The sequence below is a fragment of the Pteropus medius genome, unplaced genomic scaffold (genome assembly GCF_902729225.1).
Source record: "Pteropus medius unplaced genomic scaffold, Ma_sr-lr_union100, whole genome shotgun sequence".
NCBI classification, from domain to species: domain Eukaryota; kingdom Metazoa; phylum Chordata; class Mammalia; order Chiroptera; family Pteropodidae; genus Pteropus; species Pteropus medius.
The window spans coordinates 29,618,459-29,636,727 of NW_024340849.1; the positions used below are offsets into that span (position 1 = coordinate 29,618,459).

At 36.9% G+C, this 18,269-nt stretch overlaps 1 protein-coding gene across 25 annotated transcripts in view; it reads right to left on the reverse strand.

Annotated features, from left to right (window-relative positions):
• The window catches only part of DTNA (dystrobrevin alpha), a 334,755-nt gene that overhangs the window by 77,636 nt on the left and 238,850 nt on the right, over positions 1–18,269 (reverse strand). For all 25 annotated transcript variants that reach the window (XM_039843433.1, XM_039843483.1, XM_039843459.1 and 22 more), the window contains one exon: positions 11,304–11,517. In XM_039843433.1, the coding sequence (XP_039699367.1) occupies positions 11,304–11,517 (214 nt within the window). The remainder of the gene's footprint in view (positions 1–11,303; positions 11,518–18,269) is intronic.

An 18,269-nucleotide genomic window follows, 5' to 3' on the forward strand; every position in this document is an offset into this window, starting at 1 on the left:
GCATTATGTGACCACATCCATTTTAGAAAAGGTTGTGAATACAATTCAAACATTTCAAAAAAACTGTCTAATCAATGTTTCCTTTTTTCAAGAGATAGCAGCATCTTCAAGTTATTATTTGTATATATCAAATTTCTCAAAGCATGGACTGGTAGCCAGAGGGATATGTGCCATTTAAGTATGGATTGAAATTACAAAGCATGCTTTTCATTTTGGATTTCATAAAATACTTTTATAAATGATGATTTCATGTTTCTATTAATGTATTTAAACAAGACTTCAGAATTTTTTTTTTTTGGTCAGAGAACTGAATTTTGTTAGGGTAACTATGGAGACTTTTTCACTACACATTTTTTTCACCCATCATTTTTTTCCCACAAGTCAACTACACTTATATCATACATTTACTTTTCAAAGGGAGTTGGTGCTTTATTATATTTTATTAAAAACTGTTTTTTAAATTTATTTTTTATGGTGACATTGGTTAACGAAATCCAGTGTTTCAGGTGTACAATTTAACAGTAAGGCATATATATATATTGCATTGTGTGTTCACCTCCCATAGTTAGATTTCCTTCTGTCACCATATATTTGACCCCTTTTACCCCATCTACCTCCTCCTCCTCCTCCCCACACCCTCTGGTAACCACTTGTCTATTGTCCATGTCCATGACTCTCTGTTTGTCCCAGTACTTTAAAGGGGCAAAAATAAGAGCTCTGAATCATTCTCCTTTCACCTAAATGACACTAGAGCTGCCAAATCTTCATTGACATACTAGGTATAACTAACTTGCCCTTCACAAAATGTGATATAAAGGGCATACTGTAAGAAGTATAATATTTAAGCTGAATGATTTTCCAGCTAGGATAAACTGTTTATTCTTATATCCTTGGGATCAGAAAGTGTATCATATTAGTAATTCACTGTTTTGGTAGTTGCTACCCTTTAGAATGATCAAAAGAGTTATTTAAAATAATAATGTGGCTGAAAGGTAAATAAAATCCATATTGACAAGGGTTTAGTATATAGAATAAATCATTTATATGAATAAGATTCATAGAGCTGATGTATTAGAAGAGTAAGATACAATAAACAGTTGTGTTTTTCTTCCTTACTAGACTTCGGAGAGAGATCATTTGCTATTCATCTTTGCCACTGTCATTGTTAGCATAGTACCTGAAAAACACCTAGGCAGAATGCAAAACTGACTGCACCTATGCTAGTGGCTCTCTCATTTATATTTCTAAGCCTGCCCACAAGACTTATTTATTGGAAATCTTCAATTGGATGCCCCAGGTCAAACCAAGTGTGTTCAAAACAGAATTTATCATCTTTACAGAGCTCTCCCCTAATAGCCAGGCCAATCCTATTACTGACTTGCTCTTCCTCTTACAGTTAGGTACAGACCGTTAGGATCATCATGTACCTAGTTACCCAAAAACAAATCCTGTGGAGGGTCACCCTTGACTTCTTGCTCTTCCTCAATTCACTACCGTCCTGAACAAATGTCTGAGGGACTCAAATATACCTCTTCACCGTATATTGAACCCATTCCCGTCTTTCCATTCGCAATGCCATTTCTTCCATCAGCTCTTGCTTTAACAGTGTAATAACATATTGAATGATCTTTCTGCTGGTACACTCATATCACAAATTTGGCCATATTATTTCATTATTTTAAACCCCGTGGTTAGCATACAGGATATAGTTCTAGCTTTATCTGCCTTCTCCACTCTCATCTGTTACCATTTCTGGTGCACTCCATGCCACGGTCACACTGTTTAATGCTCTTGCCCTTTCCCAGCATGATCTGCCCAGGACTCTCCCTCCCAGTCGTCAAGACCCAGCTCAACAGCATCATTCACTCTGTTCTGAAAACAGTTCCCACCCCCTTGATGTGGAGGCAGTCACTCTCCCCTTCATCTTTACCTATTATGTGGCACCTATCACACCGTGTGACCATGACTGGTTTATTTACATGAATGCATGTGAATCCACACTGAGAAATTTTTGGGGGCAGAGACCTGTCTTCTGAGTAACTTGAATTCCACTGCCTTGTACTTTGTCTCACACAGAGTTAGTGAAAAATAAATTTCTTATATTAATTAACAACCATTAATCTTTATAATAGGTGCCCCTAGAATTCTGAATGACCATTCATTAAGTTGTTTACTAATTTTAGAGCAAGCGGCTATAGTAAAAATGTAATAATTTTTGTAAAAACCACCTCATTCAAAATTATTCCATGACCCCAGCATTTTCATTGCATAAATACCTGGAAGTATCAAAAATTGTATTTTAGGAAAGAGTTAGCTTCTCTTCGTAAGCTGAAACATGATTCAAATAATAACAGGAAAGTCTATGAGGTATGAAAGAATAGGAGTAATATAGCTATAACGTGTCTTCGAAATAAAAAGAAATTGAAGAGCATTATTTATGAGACTTAAAGAACAATAAAAGTTTCTTTCAATGAATCAGAGAGAACAATTTAACCTGAGAAAGAGAATGGACCACAGATGATGTTGGAATACAGCAATCTCCAAAGGACGAAATGATAGCTCATGAGTGAATTCTTAAACCTTAGCTTTTAATGATCATAGGGATACTGTCCATCCTGTATTGTTCCTTGAAATGCAATATATATATATTTGTATTTTTGGAAATGCAAGATTAATGCTATTAAATCTAACAGCTGTTGTAACAGAGCTATTCTGCCAAATCGACATAATAAATCTAGATAAATCACCAAGTGGAAGGCAGCTCAATGAGAGTTTTGCAGGAACTCAAGGGTGAAATTAGGCCACCGAAATGTACTGTTATGCAAGCTACTGTGCTAGACTGCCAATGTGACCCCTGTCAGGAAGAAAGATTCCGGGGACATGCATGAATGTAGGTCTTGGTAAGCACACCAACTCTGGGTGAGTTCAGACCTTGCTCAGCCCTGGCATCGATAAACCTTTAAGGAGTTTAAAGAATGAGTGGAGATAGCTACTCCACAATGGAAAATGGGGCACCAAAGACTTAAATACAAATGGATCTTTTTAAAGAACATTTTCAGTAGATAAAACAGGATGAAGAAAAGGGAGCGGGTGGCAGGGAGTCGGGGGTAGGGGGACAGATTTTCTAAAGGCCTTTGACAAGATTCCCTAACAGAGGCTATTACTTAAACAAGGTCACCTTGGCCCATTTCATTAACAAAAGAAGCAAACAGTAGGGAGAAGTTGGGACATCCCAAACGGAGCTACTTTCATTACAAACTGTCCTTAGGGTAGTTTGATTCACTAACAGTCAGTGAAATCCCTTAAGTGTCTAGGAAGTGGAAAGTCAAGCTTATGAGGATGGATAACAGGAAGCTCCCAGGAGTCTTATGCAAACTGGCAGGAAAGCGGCATCTTGTTACAAAGTGAGTCTGTTCATGCAATGCCTCTAGGAGTAAAGTAGTAAAACTAAATATATGGAATATTGGCTGTTGGCCACAACTCAGGAAGCAGACCTGCCAGAGTGTATTGAGGATGAAAAACATAGACTGGCCCTAATGCTGCAGGCCAAATGGCCTCAGTTGAATGGGCAATACTAGGGAGAGCATTAAAAAAGTCTATGTTATTTTCTGGTTTATATAAAAAACTATGACAGCAGACCTTCAATTTCATGTGCAGTTCTGCTGGCATGTAACAGAGCCAGATGTGTTTGAGAGTATTGTATATAGTATACAGTGTATCCATTTAGAAGCACTGACTTTTGGGGTGGCCTTAGAATCAGTAATCAGTGACATGACCACATAAGCTTTTCTTTGTGAATAAAAGCTGCTAGTGCTGCTGATTTTTCAGTAGCATAAAAGATAACAGCAAAAGCTTTAATTCCTGTTTAGAAAAAGAAAGTGCAGTTGCTGCCAGTGTAAATTTAATGTCACACATAAGAATGCTATGTTTTCTAGGATTTGACATTTTCAGCGACTGAGAATTACTAAATTTTGTAAATGGAAATACCTCTACTAAAAACAGAATGCTATAAATAGAATGATGTCACTTGTTTCCAAAGACTATCGCTATAGTGGAGCGATATGAAAATAATACCAAAAGCGAGATATTTTATGGCGAACTTTGGAAATAAAGTTAGGACTGTAATCTGCGAATTATCTCGGGGTAAACGCTATAGCCACAAGGACCTCTGGCGAGTATTTTCAGGGTAAATGAGAAATGGGTTTAAAAGATATTTACTAATAGGTTATCATTTTTTATTAAAGAAAAATTTTATTTCTAATGTAAAGATTTTACTTGTTTTAGTATTTTCCCTTTCATGGTAGAGCAAGAACACAATGTGTAATGCATACTTCACTCATTTTTCCCACTATTTGTTTTTTGGCATAATGGAATATATTCCATTTGTAAGCCAATTACCCTGAAGGTTTTCCCTATGCAAACTTTGTTTCCCATTCTAGCTTGATGTCAAAAAAATACCCAATTAAATCGTTATATTGGTATTTAAGTAATACCTAAAAGGGTATTTAAGGGAACACATGGATTATCAAAGATACAAATTGAAATTGCTTCATAAATCAATGTTTCTTTAAATCTTTTATTTCCCTTTTATACTTTGTTTTCTCACTCTGAAGATTTTCAAATTTTTCTTTGGACCAACTGATTGAAATGGAAACAGGAAAGCGCTTACCTTTTGGTTAAAATACATAGAGAGATTTTTAAAGTGTCTGTCTTAAAAACATGGATTACTTCAAAGTTTGATTCATCATAATAAAAAGTGAATAACTGCATTATTCTAGGCTGAATTTTCCATGACTTTCAAAAAGACAAACAGATTTTTTAAAACCAATAAGATATTACATTTAGGGAAAAGTTGTCGAGGAGGTAAAATCTGCTTTTGACAGGAAGGAAAAACAACAAATAGATACGGATAGGTCTGAAACACCAGGCTAAATTTGGAATAGAATGTAAATTTTCTCCAAATTGCCAAAAGAGTTTCCTGTTTGAAGTTAAAAGATCCCCTCATGAAATTTCAAGCCCTCGAAAATGAGATTTGAATTCTGACTGATTCATTTTTGAACAGGCTGGAGGGATTATTTCCCTTTTTAAGAATACTAAAATCAGAAGCTTTTACCAACAGATTTTACAAAAACATTTGGTAAGTATTTTTGATAAGCAAAGGCATGGCAGTCAAACTGCTCTTTCTCATACATTTTAGTGGTTTAATTAACAGAGAATTGTTTTTTCTTCTGGCTTCTTTATCTGGGAATTATTTTGTTCATATGTATCACTCATTCGGTAACTCAAGAGATATTTACTGGCAATGCTTAAGAGATTGGGGATATTTACTCATGGTCTATTATGGAGAAAAGTAAAAAACAGTTAATTTTAATATGACACATTTTTACAAAGGGCAGGGACCTCATCTTATTCAACTTTCATCCCCAGCCTATCATAGCACCTGCTGGCACATACAGCAAACTCTTAATGTATATCTTAGTTAAATTAATGAATCCAGAAGGGAAAACAAACTTTCTGATTTACCACTTAAGTTTTATATTGAGAAATACTAAGTGTTTGAGTAAAATTTCAAAGATTGACTTTAATGGCCCTTAATATTAGATTGTAGAGTCATGTGATACTTTGAATTTAGATGTGATCACATACATAATTACTCTTGCTTTTGGGATAGTGAAGTTAACATATGAACATATAGAAACCCCTTTTTAGCCCCGGCATCTCTCTGGGCTGTCCATAATGTTAGCAAAAGATCTGGGAAAAGAATTTCTCATAGCACCGGGCCAGGTGAGTTTGCCAGAGTGTTTTCCAGGAGTTTCTCCAGAACGAAAGGGACCAATACTGTTGACATGTCTCTCTTACCCCTATGAAATCTCACTGCCACTCATGTGAAGTATAAGTCTGATAGAAAGATGAGTGACATTAAAGATGTTCAATTTATCTACAATCGTGTAAAGTCTTCAGAAGAGATTTTATTTTAGCGACATGTAGGAATCTTGGAAGAAAATATTTTCTACCACAAAATTTAGTGACTAGAGGAGAATGTTCTATGGATATCCAGAATTTAGATGTGTAAATTAAAAAATCACCAAACCACGTAAGCGCTATTTAAATATTTAGTTTTAGCCATATAGATAATAAAAAAAGAGAAGAACATTTAGTTTCATATGACTCATCTTTTTTCCTTTGCTCTCACACATCTACATAGCCTCAAAATTGAACAATATGTTTTGTTGTCACACAGAGAAACGGCTGTGTACTTTGTAAGTACATCTTTCGTTAAACATCAGAATCATTTTTAAAACTTAATAGGCAGAAGGATTTTGGCAGAGTTCTAGGATTATTTCACATCCATCTATCTAAAATAGTGCTGTGGTACCTTTCCTAGTGCTGGGGGTGGGGTGGGGGCTTAGCAGAGGGAACAGATGTTCAAATGGCTCAGCCAGGTATGATATGTCAAACACAGAGAAAAATACCAGGATTCTGTATTCTCTGTGAAAGATGATTTTACCATGAATTTGGAGTTCTGGGTGGCTGTCATAAAACTGACTAAATCTATGATGCAAAACTTGTTAAGTCTAAATATTTCTTTCACATACATTCTGTCAAATTATGTCTAAATACCACACACTGAAAAGGTTAGAAATGTGAGTGTAATAATAATATCCTGTAATAAGCAGAGTAAGCCTAGGAAAAAAAGTACATTAATTCTCATTTTAAAAAATGAAACAGAAAACATGAGTAGATCTGAACTTAAACTGATTCCTGAAACAAAACGATTTTTTCCTCCACTCACCTCAACTGGTATGAAGCTATATGACTTGCAAATTATTTAAACTCTCTGTCTCAGTTTCATCATTTACTCAACTTAGAAAATTATAATAATAGTGCCAAACCAGTAAGATTGCTGGCACACAGTAAATGAGTACATTTCAGCTATTATTACAACTATTATATTATTATTATTATTAGAGAATTGGCATTAAGAATATAGCTTGAACCCAAAAGTAGGAAAAATCACTCTTCCTTTTAATATTTGTCATTGCCTACTATAAGTTTTGAATGGCTGAATATGTGTGAAAATAATATTTGCTAAAAACAAGGCCACTGTCACATAATCTACTTTATGAGGAACTGTCTTAAGAAGAAAGATTCTCCTAAATTGCAATGAGACTCAATCAACAGACTAAAATTAGTAGTGTTTCCTTGGGAAGTAGAAAGAGCATAAGGGAAGTACATTGAAGTCTTTTGTGAAAATAGGACATGTCCATTAGCCACCATGAATATCTGGTTTTCTTCTCTGTGGAGAAATAAAACTAGAGGGTATGAATCTAGGTGACAGAGCAAACTTGGACTCATTAGTCTTGATGATATACTGGAGATTGAGAAGGATTAAATCTTAGAAAAAGAATAAGTTAGTGTGACAAGAGATAAGAAAAGTCAACCTTTGATTTTCATTCATTCATTCACTCGGTGATTGATTACGAGCTGGGTATTGTCTCAGATGCTGTGCATACAAAGAAGACATGGTCCCTCTCTAAGTTAACCTGTGGGAGGCAGTCAGACCAGCAGTAAGACATGCACTGTAAGAGAACAGCAGAATTTTGTGAAAGGAACTATGGCACCTGGAGAAGGGTGATCAACTTGTCCATGAGAGGTGCAGGGCTCCACTGTGTATCAGATTTTGTGACCTTATCTCTCAAAAAGGCCACACATTATAGATTTTTAAAGATTATTTTCAAGGTAACAATTATACCCCGATAAAGCTATTTTAAAAATAATTATTTTCATCTCGTAAGGTTCTGCCATGTTGCTTTTCTTTTGTTACTTTCAATTTCCTAAAAAATAATAACAATAAAAGTCCTTAGAACACAGCCAAAGAGATTCACCCCCCACCCCCCACCCCAGGATATGGACAAGAGGTGAGAGGAAAAGCTGCCAATTTGTTAGTGGGTTCTGAAGGAGAAAGCCTCCAGTGGAAGGCTGCTGGCAGCAAACAAGGGAAGAAGGCAGGCCAGTTCTTGAAGTACACAGAAGGAATCAGACAAGAGGAGGAGTCTTATTGAAGATTGGCTATTTCCTAATATTCTCCTCCTCCCCCCAACCTCCAGCCCATCTCTCCTCTTCTGATACCCTTTCCCATCCTTCCCGTACACCCCTCCATTTCCCTTGAGACCCTAGAGAAGTTAGCTTTTGGGTGTGGAAAGTGTCTCCTTAGAAGTTGGTTGACAATGCCATTGGCTGACCCCCTCCCGGGAATTCAGCCATTTTTAGAAGGAAAGACAGAAAGGACAAAACTCTGCTAGACTTGAGAGATTGCCTATTCAATGTTAGAACAGCAAGCATGGACATAGGCCACTGAGGTTAAATACTAGGTCCTAACATTCTGTCAGTCTTATGTATATAGCTATGTACTATATTTCCTAAGAGGTTGTCTTAGCCAAAAGACAGGGTAACCCTGGAACCAGGAAGCTGATTAGGGTCTGTATGAGAACTGAGATCCAAGTATCTTTTGGGGGAGATAAAGGGGAAGTGTTATTCTTGGGGAACCATGGTTGTGGGAAGGCAAGTCTGGTTCCCAGGGATACATTCAAGTAAAGTGGGCTTTGAGCCTCATTTCAGACCATTTTCTTGGCAGAGTCCATCTGGCTGGGTCTGGTTAATTTTAAGGTACCACCAAAATAATGACCACACTTCTTTGAAAGCAAGTTCATATACTTCTTGAGTTTAAATTGCTATACTGTCTCCCCCACCCCGCTTTTTTTTTCTTTACATTTCTTTTTAGAGTTCAGGTTCTTAAGGCATCTCTAACTTTTATTTAGAATTTTTTTGTTTTTTCAAAAAAATACTTTCATTTAATATACAGTAAATAAGGGAAAATCTTTTAAATGTTTCAGTGATTCTACAGTGCAATATATATATGCCTTACTGTTGAATTATACACTTGAAACTTACTGGATTTCATTAACCAATGTAACCATATTAAAAATAAAAATAAATTAAAAAAACGTTTTAGTGATTCTATAACAGCAGGAGCATATCAGGCTCATTCATGTCTACCAAAATGTGGACGGCTCCCTTAAACACCTGGGTTCTGTCATTCTGTCATGGGACAGGTGGTAGAAAGTGACATCAAATTTCCATCCTGGATCTCATTTGGATAAATGGAAATTTACTATTATAAGAAGTAGAATTAAACATTCATTTTATTCCTGTTTCTCTTCTTATATTCACTTCTAAGTTGTATTTTCAGGTATCAGTACTTCCTGATGGCTTACATTTCCTATTGTCTAAAACTTGAAAAGCTATCAGATGGAAAATTTGAGTATGAGAAGAACTGCTTAGACTCATTTGCTATGTCAAAGGACAGAAGGCAGAAGTACCTGCAGACTGGGGTTTCTATGTGGATGTGTCTAAACATCTCTTCAGTGAGATTTCTTTATGTGGATGTACTTATAAATCTACAATGAGACTGCTAAAAGTACACATTACGGGTCTTCCTATCTGTATGAAGACTAGGGAGCAAACAAACATTTCTTCTGAACATTTGTGTGAACTGTCCCTTACCTTGGGATTGTCCTTAAGCTTAGCATTCATCGATCTTGAAATAATTCTGCCATATTATCATAGTTACTTAGAAAACATTTACAGTTCTATTTTTTTGAAATGATATTCCCAATATTTCTCAACAAAAGTGAAAAATCTAACCCTATTAGTTTAACTCCCATATATTTTACAAAATCCCCTTACTCATTGTTAATCTGACCCTTTTACTGTATTTATAGAATGGGTCAAAATTATTCTTTAGCTTTGATTCCTTATGAATCCTCTAGCAACACTCCAAGATTTAGCAAGACATTATATTTCTCTTTTTACATTTTCCGTTGTTAACGCTTATAACCAATCAGTCCCCTGAAGACTTGAATGGGAAGTCTGAAAGCTGCCATGCTCTTGCTAAGGGGACAGGGTAGAAATGCTGTTATAGCAATTCCATAGCCTAGTTCCATTCTGCTACCTGCCATGTGGAATCACAGCCCTGCTACTCGCCCCGCGTTTACCACAGTGATGAGCCCAAAGCAGTACATTGGTACTGAACTCTGCGCAGACTGAAAACGGAATCTATCACACGGACTGCTTGTTTCAAAGTCGTTTATTTTTAACTAGAGACTTTCTCAAAACATAAACATCACAGAGACAATAACGTATACTGTTCGAACTGAGCACAAACAATTCTGTTACCACTCTAGGATGCAAAGTGACAGCTGGTGACTTTTGTATGTAAGTGGCATAATAATATTAGCCTGGCTGGAACATCTCCAGTGCTGGGCTTAAATATTCCTAAGCATTGGCCAGACAATGAGACTGAGAAGTCTTCTGAGAGTCTTAAAATGTGATTGCTGAAAGGTCAAGTTAGTAAATTTTCCTTTTTAATATTCAAAACCAGTAATGAAAGTAGAGGTGTTGATATGATATCCAGACCAGGGGCTATTAGCAAGAGCCCCTTTGAAATTTTAGGCTGACAGTATAATTCAGAGGAGCTTTTACATTTCACAAGGCTGCCACATATGCATTGGAAAAGAAATCTTAGCTGAATACCTAAGTCCCCACTCTGCCACTAACATGCTGAGAGGCACTGGACAAGTGACAATCTCTTTGTTCTTTAGTTCCTTCATTTGTAAAATGAAAGATTTGGAAGAACAGTCCTTAAAATCTCAGCCAATTCTAAAAGCCTCTGATTCTATGAAGGGAAATTATAAGATAATGAGGCTGAGTTTCAACTGTGGTGCATGGATGGCATCATACTGTTTTATGTGGCAGACTGTTGACCAGTCCATTTAACGCAAGTCATGGCTACTTTCACTAGGCTGGTCAAGAAATCCTTTTTAATCTCTCGCTGTTTGCTCTAGGGTCTTTTTATGACACCTCAGAAACACTGTTTTAGGCAATTTGCAAAGAAGGGAGTTAAAAAACATCCTCCTGCTTCATGCTTCATTAAATTGCTTCACAGGCATGCCATCACACAACACTTTCAAGTGTCCATAGTTTCTAGAAAGTGTGGGATGAGTTAAATAAAGGTCAGCACATAAAATAAAATTGTATTCAATTTCCTGGCACCATTTTACTCTCTAGTCTTTTCCACGGCATTTAAAATTTATGTTAAACACATAGAAACTTTATTGAGATAAAGATCAAGAAAAAAGAGGCAGTAGGATGCTCTAGAAAATTATTTGGAATAAAGACCCAAAGGACAAGAAGACAGGTAGACGAAACATGCAGAAAGTAATAGATATTCGGAAGACACTCACGGATCAAAGGCTGCCAGCAAGAAGTTAAGCAGGAGGCTGATGGACTGCTCCACGTGGATTTGGTGAGTGGTTGGCATCCGTTTGTTAAGCTGGTAAAAAATGGTGGAGAGCACAGCCTCCAAGCGGGCCACATTGAGTTCGATGTTTGGGTCCAGGTTGTTCAGAGCATTTTCCCGCAACGCTTCTATGACGTTCCAAATGTCCACCAGGTGCACTACATAAAATTAAAACAGAGTGAACACATCAGCCCAAAGTGTACGGAAAGGCAAACTCATTATTTTACATGTACCACCTGTCCTGTTTTGTCAAGGTGCCTCAGGCTTCCGTATGGGTTCAACTACTGTAAGGGTTGACATAAGTATGTATACATAGTATATGATCTCAAAGACTTAGTGTACAATGTATAATAGCAAGCAAATGATTTACTGAACACCGCAGTGGATAGTTACTTCTAATCTTCATAATGACTCTTGAAATACAGCTATAATTCCTACATTAATGTGAGGAAGCAAGATCAGGAAAGTTAACTGACAAAACACAAAGGTCCAAGTCAATGACAAAACAATCATTCAAGCCCCGGTCTATCTGGCTTCTTTAAAAACACTGACATATAATTATCATATAACATTGTGTAACTTGTATAATGTGTTGATTTGATACCTTCCTATACTGCAATGAGATTACACCATAGCATTAGCAAACACTATATCTTATATCCATCATATTCCATAATTATCGTTTCCTTTTTGTGGTGAGAACATTTAAGATTTAGTTTCTCAGCAACTTTGAAGTAGATACTAGTGTTTATAATTAAGAAGTCTATTTGGCTTAAAAGCATTTTCCCATTGTATATCCTAACTCCTAAGAATAAGAGAGAAAAATACTTAAATCCTTAAATTCTAGTATTTGGAAGGGTATCAAAACTGCATCTGAGAATTGAAAATATTTTCATTTACATATTTTTAGTTGTACAAGGTTTGAAATAAGAAGAAAAGGGAAAGTTAAGGTAGGAAGGAAGATGGAGGAAAGGACAAGTTATCTCTATATGCAGGAAAAGAATGAAGTCCCAGATCACTTCACTATGCTGGTCACAAACAAACAGTTTCTTGGCTACATTACTGACCAGCTCATTTATCTTAAGTCATAGTTACTTTCACTAGGCTAGTCAAGAAATCCATTTCTATTTCTGTTTGCCCTGAGATCTTGTTATGACATCCCAGAAACCATACCATGAATAAGGTAATGAATACATCCATCATCCCCAAAAGTTTCCTCATGCTCCTTTGTAACCCATGCCACTGCCCATCCCAGGAAACCCCACAGATCAGCTTTCTGTCATGATTTTCTAGAAGTCTGTATAGCTGGGATCATCTGGTGTGATCCCAGCTAAACCTTTTGAGAGTCATCTGTGTTGTTGCACATATTAATTGTTTGTTCCTGTTTGCTGCTGAATAGTATTCTATTATGTGGATATATCACAATTTTGTTGTCAACTCACCTTTCGATGGACATTTGTGTTGGTGATTATGAATAAAGTTGCTATGAATAATCACGTACAAATCTTTGTATAGACACATGCTTCTATTTCTCTTGGTAAATACTTAGAAAGGATGTAATTTTTGAGAAACTTCCAAAGTGTTTTCCAAAGCAGTTGTACTATTTTACATTACCATCAACAGTCCATGAGAGTTCCGGCTTCTCTACAACTTCACCAAGTTCAGGTTCACTGTTCATGACACGTTTGTATTTGAAAGTACAAGTCTTTCTTACTGAAGTACATACTTATGTTTCAGTCCCTGAGAAATGTGCACGCCACAATGCTTTTCCACCGTCAACTCCCAAGATTTAGTCTCCTACATCTTTGCTCCTTCTGAAACTATATTTAAAAGACCTAGGTCCAAATATGGCTCTTTTACTACAAGTTCATACCTTCTTAGCCTCAAAGACTTAGACCCTCCTTTCTGTACCTAAGAAGTGGGGATGGTGTTCCTTAAATGGGAAATATATGAATTCAAAAGCAGTAGTGCCTGGTATACAGACACAATATATGAAACAAAAAACAATGTGAGCTATGTCAAAAGAAAAAATTTTGACATAGCTCTGGTTTAGGGGCAGAGAAATACAAATCACTTTTCCAACTGAATTACTTCAATGTTAAATCTGGATGAATTCAGATTGATGGGGTTCCAAATTTGTAAATTTCTCTGTGTATCACATAAGGAAATTATTTGTATTTTTAAAATATTATTTGCCTAATTTTTCAATTTAGCAAAAAAGTACTCCCAAAGTGATGGTATCTACAAGACGAATTTATTTATTTAATTTTTTGAGGGAAATAGCTGGGATTTCTATCATTATTCCCTACAAATTTGATCTACAGATCTTTTGTATCTAGTCCTTGGGGATATGTCTGGGTGCAGGATGCAAAAGGAGCAGTAATGATAAGATCTGGCCTGTCATTCCCGATTGGTATCTGTGGCCAGGTCGCTATAAGAAGCAGGCTACTGGCTTCTTCTCATCTGGTTTCTGGCTATGGATCATGTGAAATTGGTACCAGAGAAGAGGCATAGGAAGGAAATGGCCACAAGCCACGAAAGAGAAAAGGCTACTGGCAGATGAAAGGCATCTGGATGCCTAGGTCTCTCCAGGCCGAGCCTTTGCAGGGCATGGGGAGATTTTCAAGATTCCCAGAGGTGAAATCAAATAGGTCCATGGAAGTGGCAAATAGGCCCGTGGGTATGGGGTTCCCTCAGGCACTTCAGCCTCTGCTTGCCCAGCCTACACTCATCTCCTCTCTGTCAAACCGACTTTCTCTGGGGTTCCCTTCCCTCTGAGTGGCCCCAACTCTCTTATCCCTCCCTCTTCCTCAGCTAGAATCCAGATTTCATCCCCGGGTCCTCGCATCGCACACGCTACTGATGACTGAGTCCTATGGACTCTTATCTCCTAAATATCACTTTAATTCCTCCATCTCATGAACCCTTATTCCCATCACCAAATTCCACCACCCAATGTTATCACCATTATCTCATACTGGAGGACTAAGTCAGTTCTTTCATCTCATTCTTTCTCCAACTCTAATTCTTTCTAAACACTGTAGCCAGGATGATATTTCTGAACTGCAAATCTGATATATCACTTGTATAATGTGTAAAGTTCTTTAATAACTTCCAATTAAGTTGAAATCCAGCTCTTCAACGTTGCTTGCAAAATTCTTTTTGATCTGGCTCAACTCACTTCTCCTCTACACCTCATCCATCATACCTTAATGTCAGTACCACTTCTTTAAGGATGTCTTTCTGGATCTTCTGCCTCTAGGTTTTGTATCTCTCCCACATGCTACCTTAGAATGCTGTTCGTCCCCATCATTTACTGCACTCTCTGTGTAGACCAGCTGGTTGTCTGTTTCCCCCTCTATATCATATGTGCCACAGGAAGAGACTCTGTCGTGAAAACTGCTCACAGCCCTGGCCTTGCACATTATAGGAGCTTAATGAATATCTGTTGACTAAGTTAGCACATGACAAGAAAATGACTCAACAGTGAAATAAGATCTTCGAAAAATGTGTTTGATCACTAAAGAGCAATAAGGCAGTCATGAAGAATCACAAAAGCCTTAGTTTGAGTCCTATCATCTGTCATGTTACTCGACTTCTTTGAGTCTTCATCTTAGAAAAATGAGCTGATAATAGCATCTACCCTCAGATGACTACTATGAAGATTAAATGGGGGTAGCAGTGCCTGTGAAATGCTTGGAATAGGGCATGTAACATAGGAAATAATAACGTGGACAAATAAAATGTCCAGAAACCATATGAAAGTTACTAAAAATAATTGATCTATATTTGTGTTTCCATACATTTACGGTCTCAATATAAGGAAAAATAAAATACTAATTCTGGCTGTGAGACTAGGTAATTATACATGACTTAAATAAAACTAGTTTTCATAATTATGTACAAGGCACTGTGGTAGGACCTGGGGACTCAATGGCAAACAATGCAGATGAAGCTCCTGCCCCAGGAAGCTGACAGTCTGAAGAGGATGCAGACATGACTCATCGTCACACAAACAGATAATTGGAATTATGACTTACTCTGATATACACAGTGCTAGGAACAAAACTGGATTATGTTATGGTCATGAAGGGGCCAGAGCACTAGATAAGGCTAGAGGAGCACTGTAGCCACGATAAGGATTTTGATCTTTGTGTTGAGAGTGTGAAGACATAGGTTTTAAACAAGAGAGAGAGTGACACGATCAGAAGTGAGGCTTAAAAATATCCTTTTTGACTGTAAGGGAAGAAAGGAATGGAGATGGACAGGCATGCATAAGGAAGTAGCTGCAGCTGATTGCTTTAGTCCCAGTAAGAGACGAAGGCATTATTGCACAGGGGGTGGTAGTACACAGAGAAACTATAATCATGCATATTGTACGTACTTATTTTCCAGGAGTGGCAAAGTGGAAAGAATACAGATTTTATAATCACTAAGATTGAGGTTTCACTCCTGGCTCTACTAATAACTATAAAACAGTGGGAAAATTATTTTACCTTACAAATTTTATTATTCTTTTTTAGATATGAGGACACTAATACCACCCAGAGGGAGTTATAGTGAGAATAAAAAAGGAAAGGTTTATACAAGTGCTGACCAAGGGCTTGGTGCATAATAGGTGCTCAATGAATGATAGCTATTAGTGTTAAAATAATTGACCGGCCTCTGATCTACAGCCACGCTATGCTACTAGTAATTGACCAGATCTACGAATCCAAATCTAAGTTTTAGCCCAGTCCCTCAAATTCAGTAAACTAATCAACATATAATTTTGAGCATTTATTATGTGAGTACTGTAAAAGAAGCACAAATCAGATCCCAGCCACAAAAGCAGATATTTATTTACTTTAGTTGTCATAAATCCCAAGTTAGTGGAGTTTGAATTGATTTTACTGTCTTGATAATTAGAGACCTAGTGAGAAAGGCCTTTTTCATAAAGGTTTTTTAGAAACTTTATATCATTGGTAATTACTTTGGAAGGAGCAGATCACTGTGCAGAATAGTACAGATTCCCAGGCATTCAGTTGGGTTTCGATTGGCTTCCCCTACTAGTTATGACCTTGGGCAAGTCCTTTAATTTCTGTAAATTTCAGTTTCCTCATCTGTAAAGGAGACAATAGTTCCTTCATTATAGGGTTATGGGAATTTTGGAAATCAGATGAGATAATCTGTGTAAAGTACTTCATACACCGCTTAGTGCATAATAACTGTTCACTATTAATTACTATTGAGGAAGATAAGTATCGCAATTATTTTGCTTAGTTAAATGGGAACACTGAGAAATGTGCTAAGTCAGTCATTGGGAAGCTATTAAGAGGTCTGTTTCAAAAGTCTGACAGTTGTATAAATATATTGCTTGACAAGCTATCAAATCATTTTAGAAAAAGATGTTTAGGTTTGTAATAATGATGACACACCACTAGATGGCAGTGCGCACATTTTACTAAATAGTTCCTACGCTGTAACTCCATCACAGAGCACCTGCTCTTAGGTACAGGCGATAGGAAGTGGAGTTTCCTCATTTACCTAACTGTATACATCTTATACTAATATACTAGAGAAGGCAACAGTTTGCACAGTAAAATTATTTAGTTCACATTAACCATAGCAAGAATAAAATGTATTCTTAAAAGTATAATTTAGTATTTCATAGAATCTTAAAAATAATATTAGTGTTAATTTCAGATAGTAATTATCAATGCCTCACAGTGGTTTGTCTTTGTAAATAAATAGAAATAGACAAACCTTCAACAGTTTGCCTTAAATCCAAGAAATCTCAGGTTGAAAGGGCTGGGTCAGAAGGGGTTGGGAGTAGGGGGAGTGTTTCCACACGGATAGAGAAGAGTTTGTGGATCTCAAGCAATGTTTCTTATCTGTTTGCTGATCTTACACTCTTTTAATAGGAGATGGACTCTTACTTCATAGTTAGAGAGGACTTAAATCCAAGTATTCCTGGGAAAAGTGCAAAAAAGCCAAACGCATTTATAACTAATAGAAATGACTGGCGTCATAAACTTTATTAGAAAGAGTAGAATCATGTAAATAGGGTAAAATATGAAAGGGAATATCAAAAGACAAATTTAGAATTTAGTCCATCTCATGATTTAGTCCAGGACTAGCCTTCTCCAGACCACATCAGAGAGACTGGATCCAGGTCAGTGAATCTAAGCACAATGTCCTTTTTCTAAAGCACTTGGGAGATCTCAAAATTCCAAAGTTTAGGATTTGACAAAGCTCTCCAGGTGATTCTGACAACCACTCATTTACATACCTTTAGAAGGCTCTCAGGGGGCCTGCAGCTAGGGAAGGTCAATAAACAACCATGGTTTCACTCCCATCATTTTGGAGGAGTGGTTCTCAACCGTGCTGGCACACTGAAATCACCTATGAGGTTGGAAAATGGCACTTCGATGCCGCTGTGGCTGGTCTAGACCATACTTGGAGTTGCAAGGCATCATCAGATTTGTTAGAAACGCAGACTCTCAGTCATTCCCAACCCCCATACCTAGAGAATCAGAATCTGCATTTTAACAACATCCCCAGTTTGTATTCACATTAAAGTATGAGAAGCACTGCTCCAAGTCAATAGTTTTCAGTCTTTTCGCACCAAGACAGCCTTCTGTGTCCTATTAGGTTGTGAGGTGTGTTGCAAGAAGCTGGTAATTACCAATTAATTTATGCAGTTTAAGAATGATTTATATAATTATGTGTATACACATTGTTTTAGAGGGTTTAGAGGTTTACATCTATAGGAAAGTCACTCATTGCATTATGATGTACTTTCTTATATCTGAATAAAAGAAATTGCAGTTAGGCTGAGAATTAAAGATAATCTGTTGATATGCCTTGGGAGTATATATGCCATTGGGTATATATACATCCTCTAGTGCATACACTGTGTGTGTGGCGT